This window comes from Pristiophorus japonicus, chromosome 9 (assembly GCF_044704955.1).
Source record: "Pristiophorus japonicus isolate sPriJap1 chromosome 9, sPriJap1.hap1, whole genome shotgun sequence".
NCBI classification, from domain to species: domain Eukaryota; kingdom Metazoa; phylum Chordata; class Chondrichthyes; family Pristiophoridae; genus Pristiophorus; species Pristiophorus japonicus.
The window spans coordinates 31,584,118-31,606,194 of NC_091985.1; the positions used below are offsets into that span (position 1 = coordinate 31,584,118).

At 45.9% G+C, this 22,077-nt stretch overlaps 1 protein-coding gene across 1 annotated transcript in view; it reads left to right on the plus strand.

Annotated features, from left to right (window-relative positions):
• The window catches only part of LOC139273874 (lysosomal proton-coupled steroid conjugate and bile acid symporter SLC46A3), a 147,321-nt gene that overhangs the window by 89,236 nt on the left and 36,008 nt on the right, over positions 1 to 22,077 (plus strand). The window contains exon 5 of the mRNA XM_070890950.1: positions 20,658 to 20,741. Coding sequence (XP_070747051.1) covers positions 20,658 to 20,741 — 84 coding nt within the window. The remainder of the gene's footprint in view (positions 1 to 20,657; positions 20,742 to 22,077) is intronic.

Consider the following 22,077-nt stretch of genomic DNA (forward strand, 5'->3'; position numbering starts at 1 on the left):
GGAGGTGCTATTGAAGAAGCCTTGGCGAGTTGCTGCAGTGCATCTTGAAGATGGTACACACTGCAGCCATGGTACGCCGGTGGTGGAGGGAGTGAATGTTTAAGTTGGTGGATGGGCTGCCAATCAAGCGGGCTGCTTTGTCCTGGATGGTGTCGAGCTTCTTGAGTGTTGTTGGAGCTGCACTCATCCAGGCAAGTGGAGAGTCTTCCATCACACTCCTGACTTGTGCCTTGTAGATGGTGGAAAGACTTTGGGGAGTCAGGAGGTGAGACACTCGCCGCAGAATACCCAGCCTCTGACCCGCTCTTGTTGCTACAGTATTTATGTGGCTGATCCAGGCTTCTGGTCAATGGTGACCCCAGGATGTTGATGGTGGGGGATTCGGTGATGGTCATGTCATTGAATGTCAAGAGGAGGTGCTTAGTCTCTCGCTTGTTGGAGATAGTCATTGCCTGGCAATTGAGTGGCTCGAATGTTACTTGTCACTTATCAGCTCAAGCCTGAATGTCGTCCAGGTCTTGCTGTATGTGGGCATGGACTGCTTCATTATCTGAGGAGTTGCGAATAGATCTGAACACTGTGCAGTCATCAGCGAACATCCCCACTTCTGACCTTATGATGGAGGGGATGATCGTTGAAGAAGCAGCGGAAGATGGTTGGGCCTAGGACACTGCCCTGAGGAACTCTTGCAGCGATGTCTTGGGGCTGAGATGATTGACCTCCAACAACCACAACCACCTTCCTTTTGTGCTAGGTATGACTCCAGCCAGTTTTGCCCCCGATTCCTAGTGACTTCAATGTTACTAGAGTTTGTTGATGCCACACTCTGTCAAATGCTGCCTTGATGTCCAGGACAGCCACACTCACCTCACCTGACCTCTTTTGTCCATGTTTGGACCAAGGCTGTAATGAGGTCTGGAGCCGAGTGGTCCTGGCGGAACCCAAACTGAACATCAATGAGCAGGTTATTAGTGAACAAGTGTTGCTTGATAGCATTGTCGACGACACCTGTCATGATGTTGCTGATGTTTGAGAGTAGATTGATGGGGCAGTAAATGGCCGGATTGGATTTGTCTTGCTTTTTATGGACAGGGCATATTTGGGCAGTTTTCCACGTTGTCGGATAGATGCCAGTGTTGTAGCTGTACTGGAACAGCTTGGCTAGAGACGCGGCTAGTTCTGGAGCACAAGTTAATTGAGTAATTGCTTTTTGGAACAGTTAACTGCCAGTTGTGGTCCTGTTTTTCTAAATTAATTACTGGCTATTAACTGTTCCAAAAAAACAATTACTCACATTCAGCAGTGGAGCCTCGCACCTCCAAAGGACGGAGTTCTGGGCAAAATTGGGTAGCGCTGCGTTTGGGGCGTTAAGTTTTATCTGTTTGATCATTTAGCGCCCGATGAGATGGACTGCAAAGTTGTTGGAAATTGGGCACTTTTCCCTCAGAAATGTAGCGAGGCGGTATCTGAAGCATGGGGTGCTATTACCAGGTCGGCACCCAGTTTCAGCTGATTTTCATTCACTGATAATCGGCCTCCTGTTTATTCCTGTTCTTAAAGTGGATGTCGTTTCAGGCAGCACCTGATCATTTTCATAATTTCTGCAGTTGACTGAGAGCTGCAAGGAAGGTTTGCAATGGCTGCTCCAAGACCTCATAAAGGGCCACTCTGTTCAGTGACCTGGCATTGGAGACATTGGTTAGGGGCAGTGGAGAGAAGGAGGGAGGCATTGTTCCCTCTATCTGGGATTAGACCAACTCCACAGGTTTTAGGGCCATGTGGGCAGAGGTGGCTGTGGAGGTGCCGGCCAGTACCGTGATCGACAGAAGCCCAACACCGTGCCGCACGAAATTCAACAACCTCACTCGGACGGTCAAGGTGAGTTCATGTTTCCACAACTCTTGCATACCAGCCTCTGCAAACCAGCACTTAACGCAGCAGGCAACCACCAACCATCTGCGCCTACTCACAGTCACAGCCTCGTTTCACGCCTTGGCTACACTCACGGCTATTTAACCATGGCAGGCATATCTTCCACATACATAACTGAACTCTTACTCACACAGGTTCCTTTTCTTTGCAGGCCAAGATGGCAGACAACAAGATGGAGCAGCAGAGGACTGGGGGGGCGGTGGAGGGGAAGCTGAACAGCGCCAGCTTTTGGACCTGGAGGAGCGAGTACTGCCGCAGGTGGTGGGTGCCATGGCCGGCAGAGACGTCGAGCCCGCTGGGAGCAATAATGGTATCTTTTTCCCCTCTTCTCATCCCACTTCCCCGTTAAACCAGCGGGCCTTATCGTTTTCTAGCTCCTCATTCTGTCTGTCTTCCTTCCTCTATTCCTGCCCCCCTGCACCTTAACGCGACTCTTGTGCCATTTATGGATTCAGATGAGCAGCCTGTGCCTGAGCCCCTCCCAACCCAGTCACGAGGGAGAAGCAGAGGGTGAGGAGGAGGAGCCAAGCACTGTCACTGCTGCTCTCGCCCACAGGCACCAACTCAGATACTGGCACTACGCGATCCTTGGAGGTTAGCTTAGGGCAGGGGTTTGCACTGCGTGAAGTACTGGGGCCTAGCGGGCTGCAGCACAGTCAAGGGGAAAGGGAAGCTTGGGAGCCATCTCCCCGGAGGGCGAGTTCGCACGTGAGTTCTGCTGCACAGGACTCCGATGAGGACCTCGACGAGGAGGCGTTCAGACAAAGGGTGATGGCCATGCACTCTGACATGATGGGTGCAATAGCAAGGTTGCCTAAAAGCCTGTTGGAAGTGGTAAGGAGCTTGGAGGAGTCCGTCTCCCACACTATACACAGTTCTGCTCACACCATGGAGCCCATCATTGCCAGTGTGCAGATGATGGTGGACTCCCAGAGAGACCTTGTGGATCCAGACCTCGACATGTGTCATGGGCGATGTGGCAGCTTCCATTGCGGCAGAGCCAGAAGCAACGCAGTCTTGCTACTGCAATAGTCAATGGTTGCTCGCATAAATGCTCAGACAACTCTCATGCAGTCTCATCTGCATGGCACGCAAGCTCTGACTGCTGCCATCGCCGCTGGGTCCACCACAGTCGACCGGGATCACACGGTGTCGCAGCAGCCCAGCAATCTCTAAATTGTCAGACTGCTTGTCTGACATCCAGTTCTGGATGGATGAGCAGAAATTTTCTCCAATGAATATTGGGAAGACCGAAGTCATTGTGTTCAGTCCCTGCCACAAACTACGTTCCTGAGCCATTGACTCCATCCCTCTCCCCAACTTTAGTCTGAGGCTGAACCAGACTGTTCGCAACCTTGGTGTCATATTTGACCCTGAAATGAGCTTTCGACCACATATCCGCAGCATAACTAAGACCGCCTATTTCCACCTACGTAACATCGCCCATCTCCGCCCTTGCCTCAGCTCATCTGCTGCTGAAGCCCTCATCCATGCCTTTGTTACCTCGTGACTTGACTATTCCAATGCACTCCTGGCTGGCCTCCCACATTCTACCCTACGTAAACTTGAGATGATCCAAAACACAGCTGCCCATGTCCGAACTCACACCACATCCTGCTCACCCATCACCCCTGTGCTCGCTGACCTACATTGGCTCCCAGTTAAGCAACGCCTCGATTTAAAAATTCTCATCCATGTTTTCAAATCGCTCCATTACCTTGCCCCTCCCTATCTCTAATCTCCTCCAGTCCCACAACCCTCAGATGTCTGCGCTCTTCTAATTCTGCACTCTTGAGTATCCCTGATTATAACTGCTCAACAATTGGTGGCGGTGCCTTCTGTTGCCTAGGCCCTAAACTCTGGAACTCCCTGCCTAATCTTCTCTGTCTCTCTACCTCTCTTTCCTCCTTCAAGGCGCTCCTAAAAACCTACCTCTTTGACCAAGCTTTTGATCACCTGCCCTAATTTCTCCTTGTGCGGCTCGGCATCAAATGTTTTATCTCATAATACTCCTGTGGATCGCCTTGAGACGTTTCAGTACGTTAAAGGTGCTAAATAAATACACATTGTTGTTGCTGCCCGAGAGGAGTGGTAGTAGGTCACTGGAGCAGGAATTTCTGTCCTCTCTCAGGATGACAGCATTCCTGCTCCCACCACTGCCACTCTGCCATTGCACTTGTCGCTGCCTGTCACCTAGCCAGCCCAGACTGCCGCCGCCCAGCCTGAGGTGGTGCAGTCTACAGCAGGGCCTTCTAGGCCCAGAACTGGTCGAGGGCGTCCTGCAAGGCCATCTGTAGTCTCTGGCACTAACACACAGCAGCCTTCCACCAGCCATGCTGCAGTTACAGGGGAGACAATGTGGAGGAGTAGTAGAATAGGGGCATGAAAAAAGGGCTATAAGGATATGCACAATGGTGATGACTAAATACAGTTATACATTTTATTGTTGTTTCATAAATGGTGATTGGAATGTTTAATATTTGCTGCTGTCTCTCATTTTCAGTGTTGGGGCTTTGCTATGGAAGGGCAAATTGATATGGTGATGGGGGCGTCCGCACGAACAGGGAAGTTGGATGGAAATCAGAGGAAACGAGCTCCGATGAGACGGTCGCGGACCTCCCTTGCAGGATTGCGATGAAGTCGCTGCCTCCTCCATCATGGCTGTTGCTGTTCCTGCTCCTCTTCGTCCTCCTGCTGTTGCTCCTCCTCCTGGTCCTCCTCCTCCTCCTCCTCCTCCTCCTGAGGTTGTGCAGCACTGCCTGGTTGCAATGGCTGTGCCCTCACGATGGCCAGCTTGTGCAGCATGCAGCAGACGACGACAACGAATAGGGACACCCGCTCAAGCGAGTACTGCAAGACTCCTCCAGAGCAGCGCACTGATGGTCTGCTCAGTGATGTTCCTGGTGGTGGCATGGCTCTCATTGTACGACTGCTGGGCAGGAGTGGTGGGGTTGCGGAGAGGAGTCATGAGCCAGGTGGATAGTGTATAGCCCTTGTCTCTGAGCAGCCAGCCGCGAGTTTTATTTGGGGGCTGAAACAGAGTTGGCACGCCGGTCTGGTGCAGGATCAAGGCATCGTGGCTGCTGCCAGGAAAACGGGCATTCACAGTCATCATTATTTGTGTGTTCACACACGAACTGGACATTCAGTGAGTGGGAGCCTTTGCGGTTACGGAAGATCTCAGGATTGTGATGCGGTGCCCGCAAAGCAATATGGGTGCAGTCAGTGCCACCCTGCATCATGGGGAAGCCCGCTATCCTGGCAGAGCCACGTCCACGCTCATGCTGCTTCTCTCTCATGGGGAAGGAGATGTAGTCCCTCCTCCTTCTGTACAGAGCATCTGCGACCTCGTGGATGGAGCCAAACTGGGAGATGTTGGAAATGTCTCCTTTTGTTCCCTGGAAAGATCCATTGGCGTAGAAATTGAGAGCGATGGTGACCTTGACTGCCACGGAGAGAGCTGTCCTCACCCTGGTGTGAGGCTTAAGGTCTGCAGCAGATGACGGAGCTCTGTGATCACATCCTTCCTGAAATGCAGCCTTCGCATACACTGTTCTTCAGTGAAATTGATGTAGGAAAACTGCTGCCTGAACACTGAGAGTAAGGCCTCCTGTTGCCAGCCCTGTGGCACCTTCTTCCTCTGGCAACATGTTGATGTACTTCTCCCTCTCCCGCTCTCTCTCCCTCTCCCTGTGGCGCTCCTTTCTCTCTCCCTCTCTCGATACCTTTCCCTCTGTAATTGGCCGTGTCTTTGTCTTCGGCGAAGCATTCTCTGATGGTAAAGTTGGTGCAGGCGGTCGAGGGCCAGCACAACCCCCATGAAGCGGCAGAAACAGTTGAACATCGAAAGTACCGTAAGTGAATCATGAAAAAAGGTAGGAGGCAGAAGAATGCTTGAGCTAGGAATCGCTGCTATCTCTCCACCAGCCACTCTGCCTAACTATTGGAAAACAGAAATAAGTAATGGCCGACAAAAACTACTTTCTAAGCTGGCGTATCCAATTCCCGACTGCAACTCGACAGTTCAAGCTGTTGTTGTCATCGGCAGGCGCTAAGGTAGGTTGCACAGGGCAATTTCACTTCTGGGGCGGTAAGGGGGTGATGTGCACAGCGGGGCACTCTCAGCAGGATGGGGATGCTACCTTGTAGAGCCACCGCAACACCACTGCCCAATTTCGCAGAGAGCAATTATTGTGCCGCGCCCAGGTTAATTCTATTTTGCTCCCCATTGGCGTCTCTGGAAGGCCATCGATAAAAGGTACAATTTCGGCCCCCTGATGTCCTGTCAATATTCATCCCTCAATCAATACCAGAGAGCTTTTGATTTCTTTAGATTATCATTGATAGGATTATACATAAAAGCTCTTAATATTTTCCCCACTATGGACGTTGAGGCTGCTGGATTTATAATTCCTGAGTTCATGGATTACTCCTTTTTATTTAATTTTGGATAATGTTTCCTATCCTCAAGAACAGCTTCCATGGTTATTGAGTCTTGCCAGTTCCCTTGATGATTATATAGAAACATAGAAAATAGGTGCAGGAGTAGGCCATTTGGCCCTTTGAGCCTGCACCGCTATCAATTAGATCATGGCTGATCATTCCCTCAGTACCCCTTTCCTGCTTTCTCTCCATACCCCTTGATCTCTTTAGCCGTAAGGGCCATATCTAACTCCCTCTTGAATATATCCAATGAACTGGCATCAACAACTCTCTGTGGCAGGGAATTCCACAGGTTAACAACTCTCTGAGTGAAGAAGTTTCTCCTCATCTCATTCCTAAATGGCCTACTCCTTATCCTAAGACTATGTCTCCTGGTTCTGGACTTCCCCATCATCGGGAACATTCTTCCCACATCTAACCTGTCCAGTCCCGTCAGAATCTTATACGTTTCTATGAGATCCCCTCTCATCCTTCTAAACTCCAGTGAATAAAGGCCCAGTTGATCTAGTCTCTCCTCATATGTCAGTCCAGCCATCCCTAGAATCAGTCTGGTGAACCTTCGCTGCACTCCCTCAATAGCAAGAACGTCCTTCCTCAGATTAGGAGACCAAAACTGAACACAATATTCCAGGTGAGGCCTCACCAAGGCCCTTTACAACTGCAGTAAGACCTCCCTCCTCCTATACTCAAATTCCCTAGCTATGAAGGCCAACATACCATTTGCCTTCTTCACCTGCTGTACCTGCATGCCAACTTTCAATGACTGATGTACCATGACACCCAGGTCTCGTTGCACCTCCCCTTTTGCTAATCTGCCATTCAGATAATATTCTGCCTTTGTGTTTTTGCCCAAAAATGGATAACCTCACATTTATCCATATTATACTGCATCTGCCATGCATTTGCCCACTCACCTAATCTGTCCAAGTCACCCTGCAGCATCTTAGCGTCCTCCTCACAGCTCACACCGCCACCCAATTTAGTGTCATCTGCAAACTTGGAGATATTGCACTCAATTCCTTCATCTAAATCATTAATGTATATTGTAAATAGCTGGGGTCCCAGCACTGAGCCCTGCGGTACCCCACTAGTCACTGTCTGCCATTCTGAAAAGGACACGTTTATCCCGACTCTCTGCTTCCTGTTGCCAACCAGTTCTCTATCCATGTTAGTACATTACCCCCAATACCTGTGCTTTAATTTTGCATGCTAATCTCTTGTGTGGGACCTTTTCAAAAGCCTTTTGAAAGTCCAAATACGCCACATCCACTGGGTCTCCCTTGTCCACTCTACCAGTTACATCCTCAAAAAAATTCCAGAAGATTCGTCGAGCATGATTTCCCTTTCATATATCCATGCTGACTTGGACTGATTCTGTCACTGCTTTCCAAATGCGCTGCTATTTCATCCTTAATAATTGATTCCAACATTTTCCCCACTACTGATGTCAGGCTAGCCGGTCTATAATTACCTGTTTTCTCTTTCCCTCCTTTTTAAAAAAGTGGTGTTATATTAACTACCCTCCAGTCCATAGGTACTGATCCAGAGTTGATAGACTGTTGGAAAATGATCAACAATGCATCCACTATTTCTAGGGCCACTTCCTTAAGTACTCTGGGATGCAGACTATCAGGCCCCAGGGATTTATCGGCCTTCAATCCCATCAATTTCCCTAACACCATTTCCTGACTAATAAGGATTTCCCTCAGTTACCCCTTCTCACGAGACCCTCGGTCCCCTTGTATTTTTGGGAGATTATTCGTGACTTCCTTAGTGAAGACCGAACCAAAGTATTTGTTCAATTGGTCTGCTATTTCCTTGTTCCCCCATTATAAATTCACCTGATTGTGGCTGCAAGGGACCTACATTAGTCTTCACTAATCTTTTTCTCTTCACATATCTATAGAAGCTTTTGCAGTCAGTTTTTATGTTCCCTGCAAGCTTCCTCTCATACTCTATTTTCCCCCTCTTAATTAAACCCTTCGTCCTCCTCTGTTGAATTCTAAATTTTTCTCAGTCCTTAGGTTTGTTGCTTTTTCTAGCCAATTTATATGCCTCTTCCTTGGTTTTAACACTATCCTTAATTTCCCTTGTTAGCCACGGTTGAGCCACCTTCCCCGTTTTATTTTTACTCCAGACAGGGATATACAATTGCTGAAGTTCATCCATGTGATCTTTAAAATTGCCATTGCTTATCCACCGTCAACCCTTTAAGTATCCTTTGCCAGTCTATTCTAGCCAATTCACGCCTCATACCATCGAAGTTACCTTTCCTTAAGTTCAGGACCCTAGTTTCCGAATTAACTGTGTCACTCTCCATCTTAATAAAGGACTCTACCATATTATGGTCACTCCTCCCCAAGGAGCCTCACACAACAAGATTGCTAATTAGTCCCTTCTCATTACACAATACCCAGTCTCGGATGGCCAGCTCTCTAGTTGGTTCCTCGACATATTGGTCTAGAAAACCATCCCTAATACACTCCAGAAAATCCTCCTCCACCGCATCGCCACCAGTTTGGTTAACCCAATCAATATGTAGATTAAAGTCGCCCATGATAACTGCTGTACCTTTGTTGCACACATCCATTATTTCTTGTTGGATGCTGTCCCCAACCTCACTACTACTGTTTGGTCTACACAACTCCCACTAGCGTTTTCTGCCCTTTGGTATTCTGCAGCTCCACCCATACCGATTCCACATCATTCAGGCTAATGTCCCTCCTTACTATTGCATTAATTTCCTCTTTAACCACCCCGCCTCGTTTTCCTCTCTGTCTATCCTTCCTAAAAGTTGAATACCCCTGGATGTTGAGTTCCCAGCCTTGGTCACCCTGGAGCCATGTCTCCGTGATGCCAATTATATCATATCCGTTAACTGCTATCTGCGCAGTTAATTCGTCCACTTTATTCCAAATATTCCTCGCATTGAGGCATAAAGCCTTCAGGCTTGTCTTTTTAACACACTTTGCCCGTTTAGAATTTTGCTGTAATATGGCCCTTTTTGTTTTTGTTTTTTGCCTTGGATTTCTCTGCCTTCCACTTTTACTATTCTCCTTTCTATCTTTTGCTTCTGCCTCCATTTTATTTCCCTCTGTCTCTCTTCATAGGTTCCCATCCCCCTGCCATATTAGTTTAACTCCTCCCCAACAGCACTAGCAATCACTCCCCCTAGGACATTTGGTTCCGGTCCTGCCCAGGTGCAGACCGTCCGGTTTGTACTGGTCCCACCTCCCCCAGAACCGGTTCCAATGCCCCAGGAATTTGAATCCCTCCCTCTTGCACCACTCCTCAAGCCACGTATTCATCTGAGCTATCCTGCGATTCCTATTCTGACTAGCATGTGGCACTGGTAGCAATCCTGAGATTACTACTTTTGAGGTCCTACTTTTTAATTTAGCTCCAGCTCCCTAAATTCGTCTCGTTTTACCTCATCCCGTTTTTTACCTATGTCGTTGGTACCTATATGCACCACGACAACTGGCAGTTCACCCTCCCTTTTCAGAATGTTCTGCACCCGCTCCGAGGCATCCTTGACCCTTGCACCAGGGAGACAACATACCATCCTGGAGTCTTGGTTGCGGCCGCAGAAACGCCTATCTATTCCGCTTACAATTGAATCCCCTATCACTATAGCTCTCCCACTCTTTCCTGCCCTCCTGTGCAGGAGAGCCACCCAAGGTGCCATGAACTTGGCTGATGTTGCCCTCCCCTGATGAGTCATCCCCCTCAACCGTACCCAAAACGGTATATCTGTTTCTAGGAGGGATCCCATCTGGGGCAGATGTTCTGTAGACAGACAACAACATGCATTTATAACAACAACAACTTGTATTTATATAGCGCCTTTAAGGTAGCAAAACGTCCCAATACACTTCACAGGAACGTACTCAAATAAAATTTGTTATCGAGCCACATATGGAGATATTGGGGCAGGTGACAAAGCTTGTTGAAAGAGGTAGGTTTTAAGAAGCGTCTTAAAGGAGAGAGAGATAGAGAGGCGGAGAGGTTTAGGGAGGGATTTTGACTGCTTGGGGCCGAGGCAGCTGAAGGCACCAATGGTGGAGCGATTAAAATTAGGGCTGTGCAAAAAGCCAGAATTGGAGGAGCGCAGAGCTCGTGGTGGGTTGTAATTCCTTGGATTAGCATTACACATGCTTTACAGATCATTACATACGTTTCTAGATTCCTGTGCCAAGGTGACTTGATGTTGAAACAAAAGGCTGATTCTGAAACTTTGTCGTGGACAAATCCAATCCACATCCTGTGTAATGCTGCTTGCCCATGAATGTTCTGGATGGTGTGCTGGAAGATATGTTGAAACCTAATAAAGAACCTCTTCCGATTAAGCCTGTTATTATAATTGCATGTACTGGAAGTCTGTTGCCATGGATTAAATTTATCTAAAACTTGGTGCAGTGAAAGTTCAGGAAAGACAAACCTGCAGATACTTGATTGTGTGATACTTGAAAAGCTACACTTTGAAGATATTCTGGCAAAGGCCAAGAATTAAGTTAGAAAACATTGAGGTTAGACAAGGGCCATGAATAATTTTCTTATGTAACCAATAAAATGCTTCATGGACTTCTTCAGAGATAGGAGGTCAAATGTGTGCTACAGTGCGGATGGCTACTAGTCCTGCTCAAGGAGAAGGAGGGAGTGTATTTGGAAACCTAATGATTATATTAAATAAATGGGCTCATAGATTAAACCTATCCCTGTGCTATGAAGTAAAATTGATGGAGCATCACCAGGAATTCTTGGCTTGTAAACTCTAAAATAGAGAGCTATACTGAATAATGTAGCCAAGTATTTTGTCCCACCAATATGTTGCAGATACCTGAATCTTCATGCAGAAACTTGTGTTTAATCAGCTAAAAATTCTTGATAATCCAACATTACTTTAGAGCAGGTGAACAGTCTCCCCTCTATTAACCATTACTTTCCAGTACAGGTTCGACACCTCAAACCTGGAGTTCCAAACTCCGGAATGTTCCGAAATCCGGACATTGTGCTGATCCGTAGAGGGGTCGTCCATAGAGGGAGTGCAGCGAAGGTTTACCAGACTGATTCCTGGGATGGCAGGACTGCCGTATGAGGAGAGATTGGGTCGACTAGGCCTGTATTCACTAGAGTTTAGAAGAATGAGAGGGAATCTCTTGAAACATATAAAATGACTGGGTTGGATAGACTGGATGCGGGGAGGATGTTTCCCCTGGCTGGGAAGTCCAGAACAAGGGGTCACTGTCTCAGGATACAGGGTAGGAAATTTAGGACTGAGATGAGGAGAAATTCCTCAGAGGATGGCGAATCTGTGGAGTTCTCTACCACAGAAGGCTGTGGAGGCCAAGTCACTGAATATATTTAAGAGGGAGATAGATCGATAGATTTCTAGAAACATGGAGAGAAAGCAGGAATATGGTGTTGAGATAGAGGATCAGCCATGATCATATTGAATGGCGGTGCAGGCTTGAGGGGCTGAATGGCCTACTACTGCAAGCAAGAAAAGCAAGAGTGGAGGGCAGAGAAATCAAGGGCAAAAATCAAAAATGACCACATTACAACATAATTCTAAAAGGACAAAGAGTGTTTTTAAAAAAAAAGACAAGCCTGAAGGCTCAGTCTCAATGCGAGGAACATTCGTAATAAAGTGGATGAATTGACTGCGCAGATAGCTGTTAACGGATATGATGTAATTGGGATTACGGAGACATGGCTCTAAGGTAACCAAGGCTGGGAACTCAACATCCAGTGGTATTCAATATTCAGGAAGGACAAGGAGATAGGGTACTGTTATTGGTTAAAGAAGAAATTAATGCAATAGTAAGGAAGGTCATTAGCGTGGATGATGTGGAATCTATATGGGTAAAGCTGCAAAATACCAAAGTGCAGAAAACATTAGTGGGAGTTGTGTACAGACCATCAAACAGTAGTAGGGAGGTTGGGAATGGCATCAAACAGGAAATTAGGGACGCGTGCAATAAGGGTACAGCAGTTATCATGGATGACTTTAATCTACATATTGATTGGGCTAACCAAACTGGTAGTGATACTGTGGAGGAGGATTTCCTGGAGTGTATAAGTGATGGTTTTCTAGACCAATATGTCGAGGAACCAACTAGCGAGCAGGCAATCCGAGACTGGGTCTTGTGTAAAGAGAGAGGAATAATTAGCAATCTGGTCATGTGGGGATCCCTTGGGGAAGAGTGACCATAATATGGTAGAATTCTTCATTTAAGATGGAGAGTGACACAGTTAATTCAGAGACTAGGGTCCTGAACTTAAAGAAAGGAAACTTTGACGGTATGAGACGTGATTTGGCTAGGATAGATTGGAGAATGATACTTAAAGGGTTGACTGTGGATAGGCAGTGGCAGACATTTAAATATCACATGGATGAACTACAACAACTGTACATCCCTGAGTGGTGTAAGAATAAAAAAGGGAAGGTGGCTCAACCGTGGCTAACAAGGGAAATTGGGGAAAGTGTTAAATCCAAGGAAGAGGCATATAAATTGGCCAGAAAAAGCAGCAAATTTGAGGACTGGGAGAAATTTAGAAACATAGAAACATAGAAAATAGGTGCAGGAGTAGGCCATTTGTCCCTTCTAGCCTGCACCGCCATTCAATGAGTTCATGGCTGAACATGCAACTTCAGTACCCCATTCCTGCTTTCTCGCCATACCCCTTGATCCCCCTAGTAGTAAGGACTTCATCTAACTCCTTTTTGAATATATTTAGTGAATTGGCCTCAACAACTTTCTGTGGTAGAGAATTCCACAGGTTCACCACTCTCTGGGTGAAGAAGTTTCTCCTTATCTCGGTCATAAATGGCTTACCCCTTATCCTTAGACTGTGACCCCTGGTTCTGGACTTCCCCAACATTGGGAACATTCTTCCTGCATCTAACCTGTCTAAACCCATCAGAATTTTAAACGTTTCTATGAGGTCCCCTCTCATTCTTCTGAACTCCAGTGAATACAAGTCCAGTTGATCCAGTCTTGATAGGTCAGTCCCGCCATCCCGGGAATCAGTCTGGTGAACCTTTGCTGCACTCCCTCAATAGCAAGAATGTCCTTCCTCAGGTTAGGAGACCAAAACTGTACACAATACTCCAGGTGTGGCCTCACCAAGGCCCTGTACAACTGTAGCAACACCTCCCTGCCCCTGCACTCATATCCCCTCGCTATGAAGGCCAACATGCCATTTGCTTTCTTAACTGCCTGCTGTACCTGCATGCCAACCTTCAATGACTGATGTACCATGACACCCAGGTCTCGTTGCACCTCCCCTTTTCCGAACCTGTCACCATTCAGATAATAGTCTGTCTCTCTGTTTTTACCACCAAAGTGGATAACCTCACATTTATCCACATTATACTTCATCTGCCATGCATTTGCCCACTCACCTAACCTATCCAAGTCGCTCTGCAGCCTCATAGCATCCTCCTCGCAGCTCACACTGCCAATAGTGCCATCCGCAAATTTGAAGATACTACATTTAATCCCCTCGTCTAAATCATTAATGTACAGTGTAAACAGCTGGGGCCCCAGCACAGAACCTTGCGGTACCCCACTAGTCACTGTCTGCCATTCTGAAAAGTCCCCATTTACTCCTACTCTTTGCTTCCTGTCTGACAACCAGTTCTCAATCCATGTCAGCACACTACCCCAATCCCATGTGCTTTAACTTTGCACATTAATCTCTTGTGTGGGACCTTGTCGAAAGCCTTCTGAAAGTCCAAATATACCACATCAACTGGTTCTCCCTTGTCCACTCTCCTGGAAACATCCTCAAAAAATTCCAGAAGATTTGTCAAGCATGATTTCCCTTTCACAAATCCATGCTGACTTGGACCTATCATGTCACCTCTTTCCCAATGCGCTGCTATGACATCCTTAATAATTGATTCCATCATTTTACCCACTACCGATGTCAGGCTGACCGGTCTATAATTCCCTGTTTTCTCTCTCCCTCCTTTTTTAAAAAGTGGGGTTACATTGGCTACCCTCCACTCGATAGGAACTGATCCAGAGTCAATGGAATGTTGGAAAATGACTGTCAATGCATCCGCTATTTCCACGGCCACCTCCTTAAGTACTCTGGGATGCAGTCCATCAGGCCCTGGGGATTTATCGGCCTTCAATCCCATCAATTTCCCCAACACAATTTCCCGACTAATAAGGATTTCCCTCAGTTCCTCCTCCTTACTAGACCCTCTGACCTCTTTTATATCCGGAAGGTTGTTTGTGTCCTCCTTAGTGAATACCGAACCAAAGTACTTGTTCAATTGGTCTGCCATTTCTTTGTTCCCCGTTATGACTTCCCCTGATTCTGACTGCAGGGGACCTACATTTGTCTTTACGAACCTTTTTCTCTTTACATATCTATAGAAATTTTTGCAATCCGTCTTAATGTTCCCTGCAAGCTTCTTCTCGTACTCCATTTTCCCTGCCCTAATCAAACCCTTTGTCCTCCTCTGCTGAGTTCTAAATTTCTCCCAGTCCCCGGGTTCGCTGCTATTTCTGGCCAATTTGTATGCCACTTCCTTGGCTTTAATACTATCCCTGATTTCCCTTGATAGCCATGGTTGAGCCACCTTCCCTTTTTTATTTTTACGCCAGACAGGAATGTACAATTGTTGTAGTTCATCCATGCGGTCTCTAAATGTCTGCCATTGCCCATCCACAGTCAACCCCTTAAGTATCATTCGCCAATCTGTCCTAGCCAATTCACGCCTCGTACCTTCAAAGTTAGCCTTCTTTAAGTTCTGGACCATGGTCTCTGAATTAACTATTTCATTCTCCATCCTAATGTAGAATTCCACCATATTATGGTCACTCTTCCCCAAGGGGCCTCGCACAACGAGATTGCTAATTAATCCTCTCTCATTACACAACACCCAGTCTAAAATGGCCTCCCCCCTAGTTGGTTCCTCGACATATTGGTCTAGAAAACCATCTCTTATGCACTCCAGGAAATCCTCCTCCACCGTATTGCTTCCAGTTTGGTTAACCCAATCTATGTGCATATTAAAGTCACCCATTATAACTGCTGCACCTTTATTGCATGCACCCCTAATTTCCTGTTTGATGCCCTCCCCAACATCACTACTACTGTTTGGAGGTCTGTACACAACTCCCACTAACGTTTTTTGCCCTTTGGTGTTCTGCAGCTCTACCCATATAGATTCCACATCATCCAAGCTAATGTCCTTCCTAACTATTGCATTAATCTCCTCCTTAACCAGCAATGCTACCCCACCTCCTTTTCCTTTTATTCTATCCTTGCTGAATATTGAATACCTCTGGATGTTGAGTTCCCAGCCCTGATCATCCTGGAGCCACGTCTCTGTAATCCCAATCACATCATATTTGTTAACATCTATTTGCACAGTTAATTCATCCACCTTATTACAGATACTCCTTGCATTAAGACACAAAGCCTTCAGGCTTGTTTTTTTAACATCCTTTGTCCTTTTAGAATTTTGCTGTACAATGGCCCTTTTTGTTCTTTGCCTTGGGTTTCTCTGCCCTCCACTTTTACTCATCTCCTTTCTGTCTTTTGCTTTTGTCTCCTTTTTGTTTCCCTCTGTCTCGCTGCATTGGTTCCCATCCCCCTGCCATATTAGTTTAACTCCTCCCCAACAGCACTAGCAAACACTCCCCCTAGGACATTGGTTCTGGTCCTGCCCAGGTGCAGACTGTCCGGTTTGTACTGGTCCCACCTCCCCCAGAACCGGTTCCAATGCCCCAGGAATTTGAATTCCTCCCTGCTGCACCACTGCTCAAGCCACGTATTCATCTGCGCTATTCTGCGATTTCTACTCTGACTAGCACGTGGCACTGGTAGCAATCCCGAGATTACTACTTTTGAGGTCCTACTTTTTAATTTAGCTCCTTGCTCCTTAAATTTTGAGTTCAGCAGAGGAGAACTAAGGGTTTTTAATTAGAAGGGGAAAATTGAGTATGAGAGTAAGCTTGCAGGGAACATTAAAAACTGACTGCAAAAGCTTCTATAGATATGTGAAGAGAAAAAGATTAGTGAAGACTACTGTAGGTCCCTTGCAGTCACAATCAGGTGAATTCATAATGGGGAACAAGGAAATGGCCGACCAATTGAACAAATACTTTGGTTCGGTCTTCACTAAGGGAGACACGAATAATCTCCCGAAAATACTAGGGGACCGAGGGTCTAGTGAGAAGAGGTAACTGAGGGAAATCCTTATTAGTCAGGAAATGGTGTTAGGGAAATTGAAGGGACTGAAGGCTGATAAATCCCCAGGGCCTGGTAGTCTGCATCCCAGAGTACTTAAGGAAGTGGCCCTAGAAATATGGACTCTGGTTCAGTGCCTATGGACTGGAAGGTCGCTAATGTAACCCCACTTTTTAAAAAAGGAGGGAGAGAGAAAACACGGAATTATAGATCGGTTAGCCTGACATCGGTGGTGGGAAAATGCTGGAATTAATTATTAAAGATGAAATAGCAGCGCATTTGGAAAGCAGTGACAGGATCGGTCCAAGTCAGCATATATTTATGAAAGGGAAATCATGCTTGACAAATTTTCTAGAGTTTTTTTGAGGATGTAAGTAGTAGAATGGATAAGGGAGAACCAGTGGATGTGGTGCATTTGGACTTTCAAAAGGCTTCTGACAAGGTACCACACAAGAGATTGGTGTGCAAAATCAAAGCACATGGTATTGGGAGTAATGTATTGACTTGGATAGAGAACTGGTTGGCAGACAGGAAGCAAAGAGTGGGAATAAACGGGTCCTTTTCAGAATGGCAGGCAGTGACTAGTGGGGTGCCGCAGGGTTCAATGCTGTGACCCCAGCTATTTACAATATACATTAATGATTTGGATGAAGGAATTGAATGTAATATCTCCAAGTTTGCAGATGACACTAAGCTGGGTGGCAGTGCGAGCTGCAAGGAGGATGCTATGAGGCTGCAGGATGACTTGGGCAGGTTAGGTGAATGGGGAAATGCATGGCAGATGCAGTATAATGTGGATAAATGTGAGGTTATCCACTTTGGTGGCAAAAACAGGAAGGCAGATTTTTATCTGAATGGCGACAGATGAGCAAAAGGGGAGGTGCAACGAGACCTGGGTGTCATGGTACATCACTCATTGAAGGTAGACATGCAGGTACAGCAGGCAGTAAAGAAAGCAAATGGGATGCTGGTCTTCATAGCGAGGGAATTTGAGGATAGGAGCAGGGAGATCTTGCTGCAGTTGTACAGGACCTTGGTGAGTATTGTGTGAAGTTTTGGTCTCCTAATCTGAGGAAGGACATTCTTGCTATTGAGGGAGTGCAGTGAAGGTTCACCAGACTGATTCCTGGGATGGCAGGACTGACATATGGAGAAAGACTGGATTGACTAGGCTTATATTCACTGGAATTTAGAAGAATGAGAGGGGATCTCATCGAAACATATACATTTCTGACAGGATTGGACAGGTTGTGGCAGGAAGAATGTTCCCGATGTTGGGAACATCTTGAACCAGGGGGCACAGTGTAAGGATAAGGGGTAAGCTATTTAGATGAGGAGAAACTTCTTCACTCAGAGAATTGTGAATCTGTGGAATTCTCTACCACAGAAAGTTGTTGAGGCCAGTTCGTTAGATATATTCAAAAGGGAGTTAGATGTGGCCCTTTCGGCTAAAGGGATCAAGGGGTATGGAGAGAAAGAAGGAAAGGGGTATGGAGAGAAAGAAGGAAAGGGGTACTGAGGTGAATGATCAGCCATGATCATATTGAATGGTGGTGCAGGCTCGAAGGGCCAAATGGCCTACGCCTGCACCTATTCTATGTTTCAGAAAATATTCCAAAATCCGGACATTTATTTATACGCGATAGCAGTATTTTTTTTAAATTTTGGAGGTTGAGCCTGGATCGGCAGGATGTCAACTTAAAATTGTTGCAATGCATTTGGATCTGTGATGGCGTTACAAATTTTGTTACAGTAGATATTTTCTCTGGCTCAGTGGCACAAGTCACTCACATTAGCAGACTTCATGTCCTTTCTGATCAGTAGCACATTTTTACTGCCCGATATCTCGTTTACCAATAGTATGACCTGGGGGGTTTATAACATAGACCTCTTGTTGCAAGTACAGGTTCAACCTCCGAAATCCGGAAACCTCTGGACCAAGGCCTTCCGGATTTCGAGTATTTCCGGATTTCGGAACCTTTCGGCCGGCCGTACACTAGGCGAAAAAAAAAACGCCCGAGATAAACCTGCGTTGCGGCCCCAAGGACAACAGTAAGTAAGACGGCCTGCAAAAAAAGGTAAGTTAGCGTTTTAATTTTTAAATTCTTTTGCAGCGATTAGATAGTTGAGTGTCTTGTGAATGTTTTGTGATTTTTAATTTTTTTTAAATTTTTTGTTTCTTGCAATTAATTTTGGTGTGTGTGTCCTTGCATGGGTGGGGGGGATTATTTACTGTTGTGAAAAAAAACTATTTGGCTCAGCAGTGACCCGTAGTTAGTTAGGAAAAAACTGCCCAGGAAAAACCACGTTGCAGCCATTGGGACCGCGGTAAGTATGAAGACCTGCAATAAAAGGTAAGATAAAGTTTTTATTTTTTAATTCTTTTTCAGTGATTCAATAGTGAAGTGTCTTGTGAATGTTTTATGATTTTTATTTTTTGCAATTTTTTTTGTTTTCCTCCCTCCCAAGGCCCAACTCGCAGCGATAATCGGCCTCGGTGTAAGGTTGGCGAGGACCGACCGTAGTTACCGATTTTTACCACTGGGCTTTTAAAAAAAATAAAAATAACGGAGTGATTAGCAGTATTTTTGACGCAAAACAGCAGCGCTGCCTTCCCAAGATCCTGCAAATCCACTGAGAGGATAGATGCACCAATGTCAGTGTTTTCGCTCAGGCCAACATCCCCACCATCGAAGCACTGACCATAGTCGATCAGCTCCGTTGGGTGGGCCACATCGTCCGCATACCCAACACGAGATTCCCAAAGCAAGCGCTCTACTCCGAACTCCTACACGGCAAGCGAGCCCCAGGTGGGCAGAGGAAATGTTTGAGGGACACCCTCAAAGCCTCCTTGATAAAGTACAACATCCCCACTGACACCTGGGAATCCCTGGCCAAAGATCGCTCTAAGTGGAGGAAGTGCATCCAGGAGGGCGCTGAGCACCTCAAGTCTCGTCGCCGAGAGCATGCAGAAACCAAGCGCAGGCAGAAACCAAGCGCAGGCAGCGGAAGGAGAGTGCGGCAAACCAGACTCTCCACCCATCCCGTCCTTCAACTACTGTCTACCACCTGTGACAGAAAATGTAATTCCTGTATTGGACTGTACAGTCACCTGAGAACTCAGTTTTAGAGTGGAACCAAATCTTCCTCGATTTCGAGGGACTGCTTATGGTGCTTTAACTCTGTTACAGCTGGCAGATGGAGCTAAAATCTCCTCCAGTATGTCTGCTCAGTTAAACACCCTGCTGGCCATAAGGACTGAAAAGTATTTTATAATAAAGCCAGGTGATACGTTAAGCTCTTAATCTCCTTCTGATGTAAATGATTTGATATCTGTGGTGGCTAGCGTGTCTGGTATCCCATCCTGGGAGCTACCCCAATCAACATTCTGAGTGGCTTGTGTATCTCTGGGCGTTAACCCTTTGAATTTGACAGTACATCAAAATTATGACATAAATTAAAACTAAACCCCTTCCATAGGTAAAATTCCCATAATAGTTGGTTAAGACAGCTTACAAAAGCCTTACCTTCGTGAGGATCTCGCCTCAGAGCCAAAAGGTTGTGGGTTCAAGTCCCAGTCCATAGGCTTGAGTGCAAAATCTAGGCTGATGCTACAGTGCAATACTGAGGGAGTGCTGCACTGTCAGAGGCCCTGTTTGCCCTCTTGCATAAAAGATCCCATGGAACTATTTGAAGAAAAGCAGGGGAGTTCTCCGTGGTGTCCCTAATGTCCTGGTCAATATTTATCCCTCAATCAACATCACTAAATCAGATTCACTGTTCATTATCTCATTTTATTTGGGTCTTGCTGTGCGCAATTTGCCTGCTGCGTTTCCCTACATTACAATGGTGATTACATTTCAAAAGTACTTAATTGGCTGTAAAGTGCTTTGGGACATCCTTGAAATCAAAAAGGTGTTCAAAAAATGCAATATTTTTCTTTCTTTCTCAGTGGTCCATTACAACTCCTCCCACTTGTATTCACATGTGTAGATCTCAGTAAAATTGATTTGTGTGAAAATTAACAAAATAACATTGATCATTTACTTTGAATATTAATCTTTCAGGTGCTGTAATGAATAGTCTTTCTGGATTTACTTCGGCTGTGCTTTCTTCTGTGGCATCCGGTATCGTGGAACGAAATGAACAAGGTAAATATTGCAGATTTGCTTGTGAAATAATTAAATGTAATGATTTTGCTATAATTCAATGTGACTTGCATTAATTACAAATGGTTTAAAATGTGATCCTAATCTCATTTCTTTAATATTTAAGTACTAAAGCTTTCGCGAGCAGTCAATACTTCCTTATAAATCTTATAAAGCAACTCTGAGAAAGACATATGGGCAGTTGCCTTCTGTTGTGCTATAGACAAATGGAAATGCAGCCAGATTTGCTCGTTGTTGCCAAAACTACACAAAGAAGGTAAAACCCATTTGAGAAGGAGGTCATGTACTTTGACCCCTTCAGCAGAAAGCCAGAGGTTTTCCCGGTAGTTTGTCCATTCCATTTATGAACAAAAGTCCTAAATGGGCGGTAACTGACGATCTCAATGGAAAGTCTAGCTCTTTCTGTAGACTTATCGGACTGTTTGCAATCAAACTATAAATACATTTTTGCTTCTATTGATAACGGCTCGTAACCTCATCATCTTCTGTTTTCATGTTTTTTTCCTCTTTCCCATGTTGATGATTCGGTTTCTTGTATTTTGGCTCATATACCATAGACCTCTGTATTCCCTCAGTCATCTCAGCTATTTAACTATCCAGCTATTTGCATTTGCCGCTATCAGTCTCTGAAATGAACAGGTACTGCAGTAGAGCAGATGATCTTTTGACTCCTGCATCAATGATGAACCAATGTCTGTACTTTTGCCAATATTTTAATATTCAATCTTTGTTACAGGCCCTTCTGTTCTGCCCTTATGAATTCTAATTTTAATTGTGTACTGTATCCACAGGGGCTAATCATTTTAATTCTCCATTCCATTCCCACTCTGACCTCTATATCCTCGGTCTCCTACACTGTTCCACTGAAGCTCAACGCAAGCTCGAGGAACAGCACCATATCTTTCATTGAGGCACTTTACAGCCTTCTGGATTCAACGTCAAGTTGAAAAATTTCAGAGCGTAACCGCTGCCACTCTTTGGCTCCTCTCCCCTCCCAGAGCCTGTGTTTTTTCTTTCTTTTTCTCTCCTTGTCTCCAATGGCAGTTGGTCATTATCCCACCATTCACACCCTATCTTGACTAATGTTTTTCTAACTCCTGGCATTACCATTTGAATTTGGGCCATTGTCCCTTTTGTCTCTCATCTCTCCTGTCTTCCACCCTATCACAGACCTTCCCTCTTGTTCTTCCCCTCCCCCTTTCAGTGCTGCTTAAGAATTTCTGAACGCTCTCCGGTTCCGACAAAGGGTCACGGACCCAAAACGTTAACTCTGCTTCCTCTCCACAGATGCTGCCTGACCTGCTGAGATTTCCAGCAT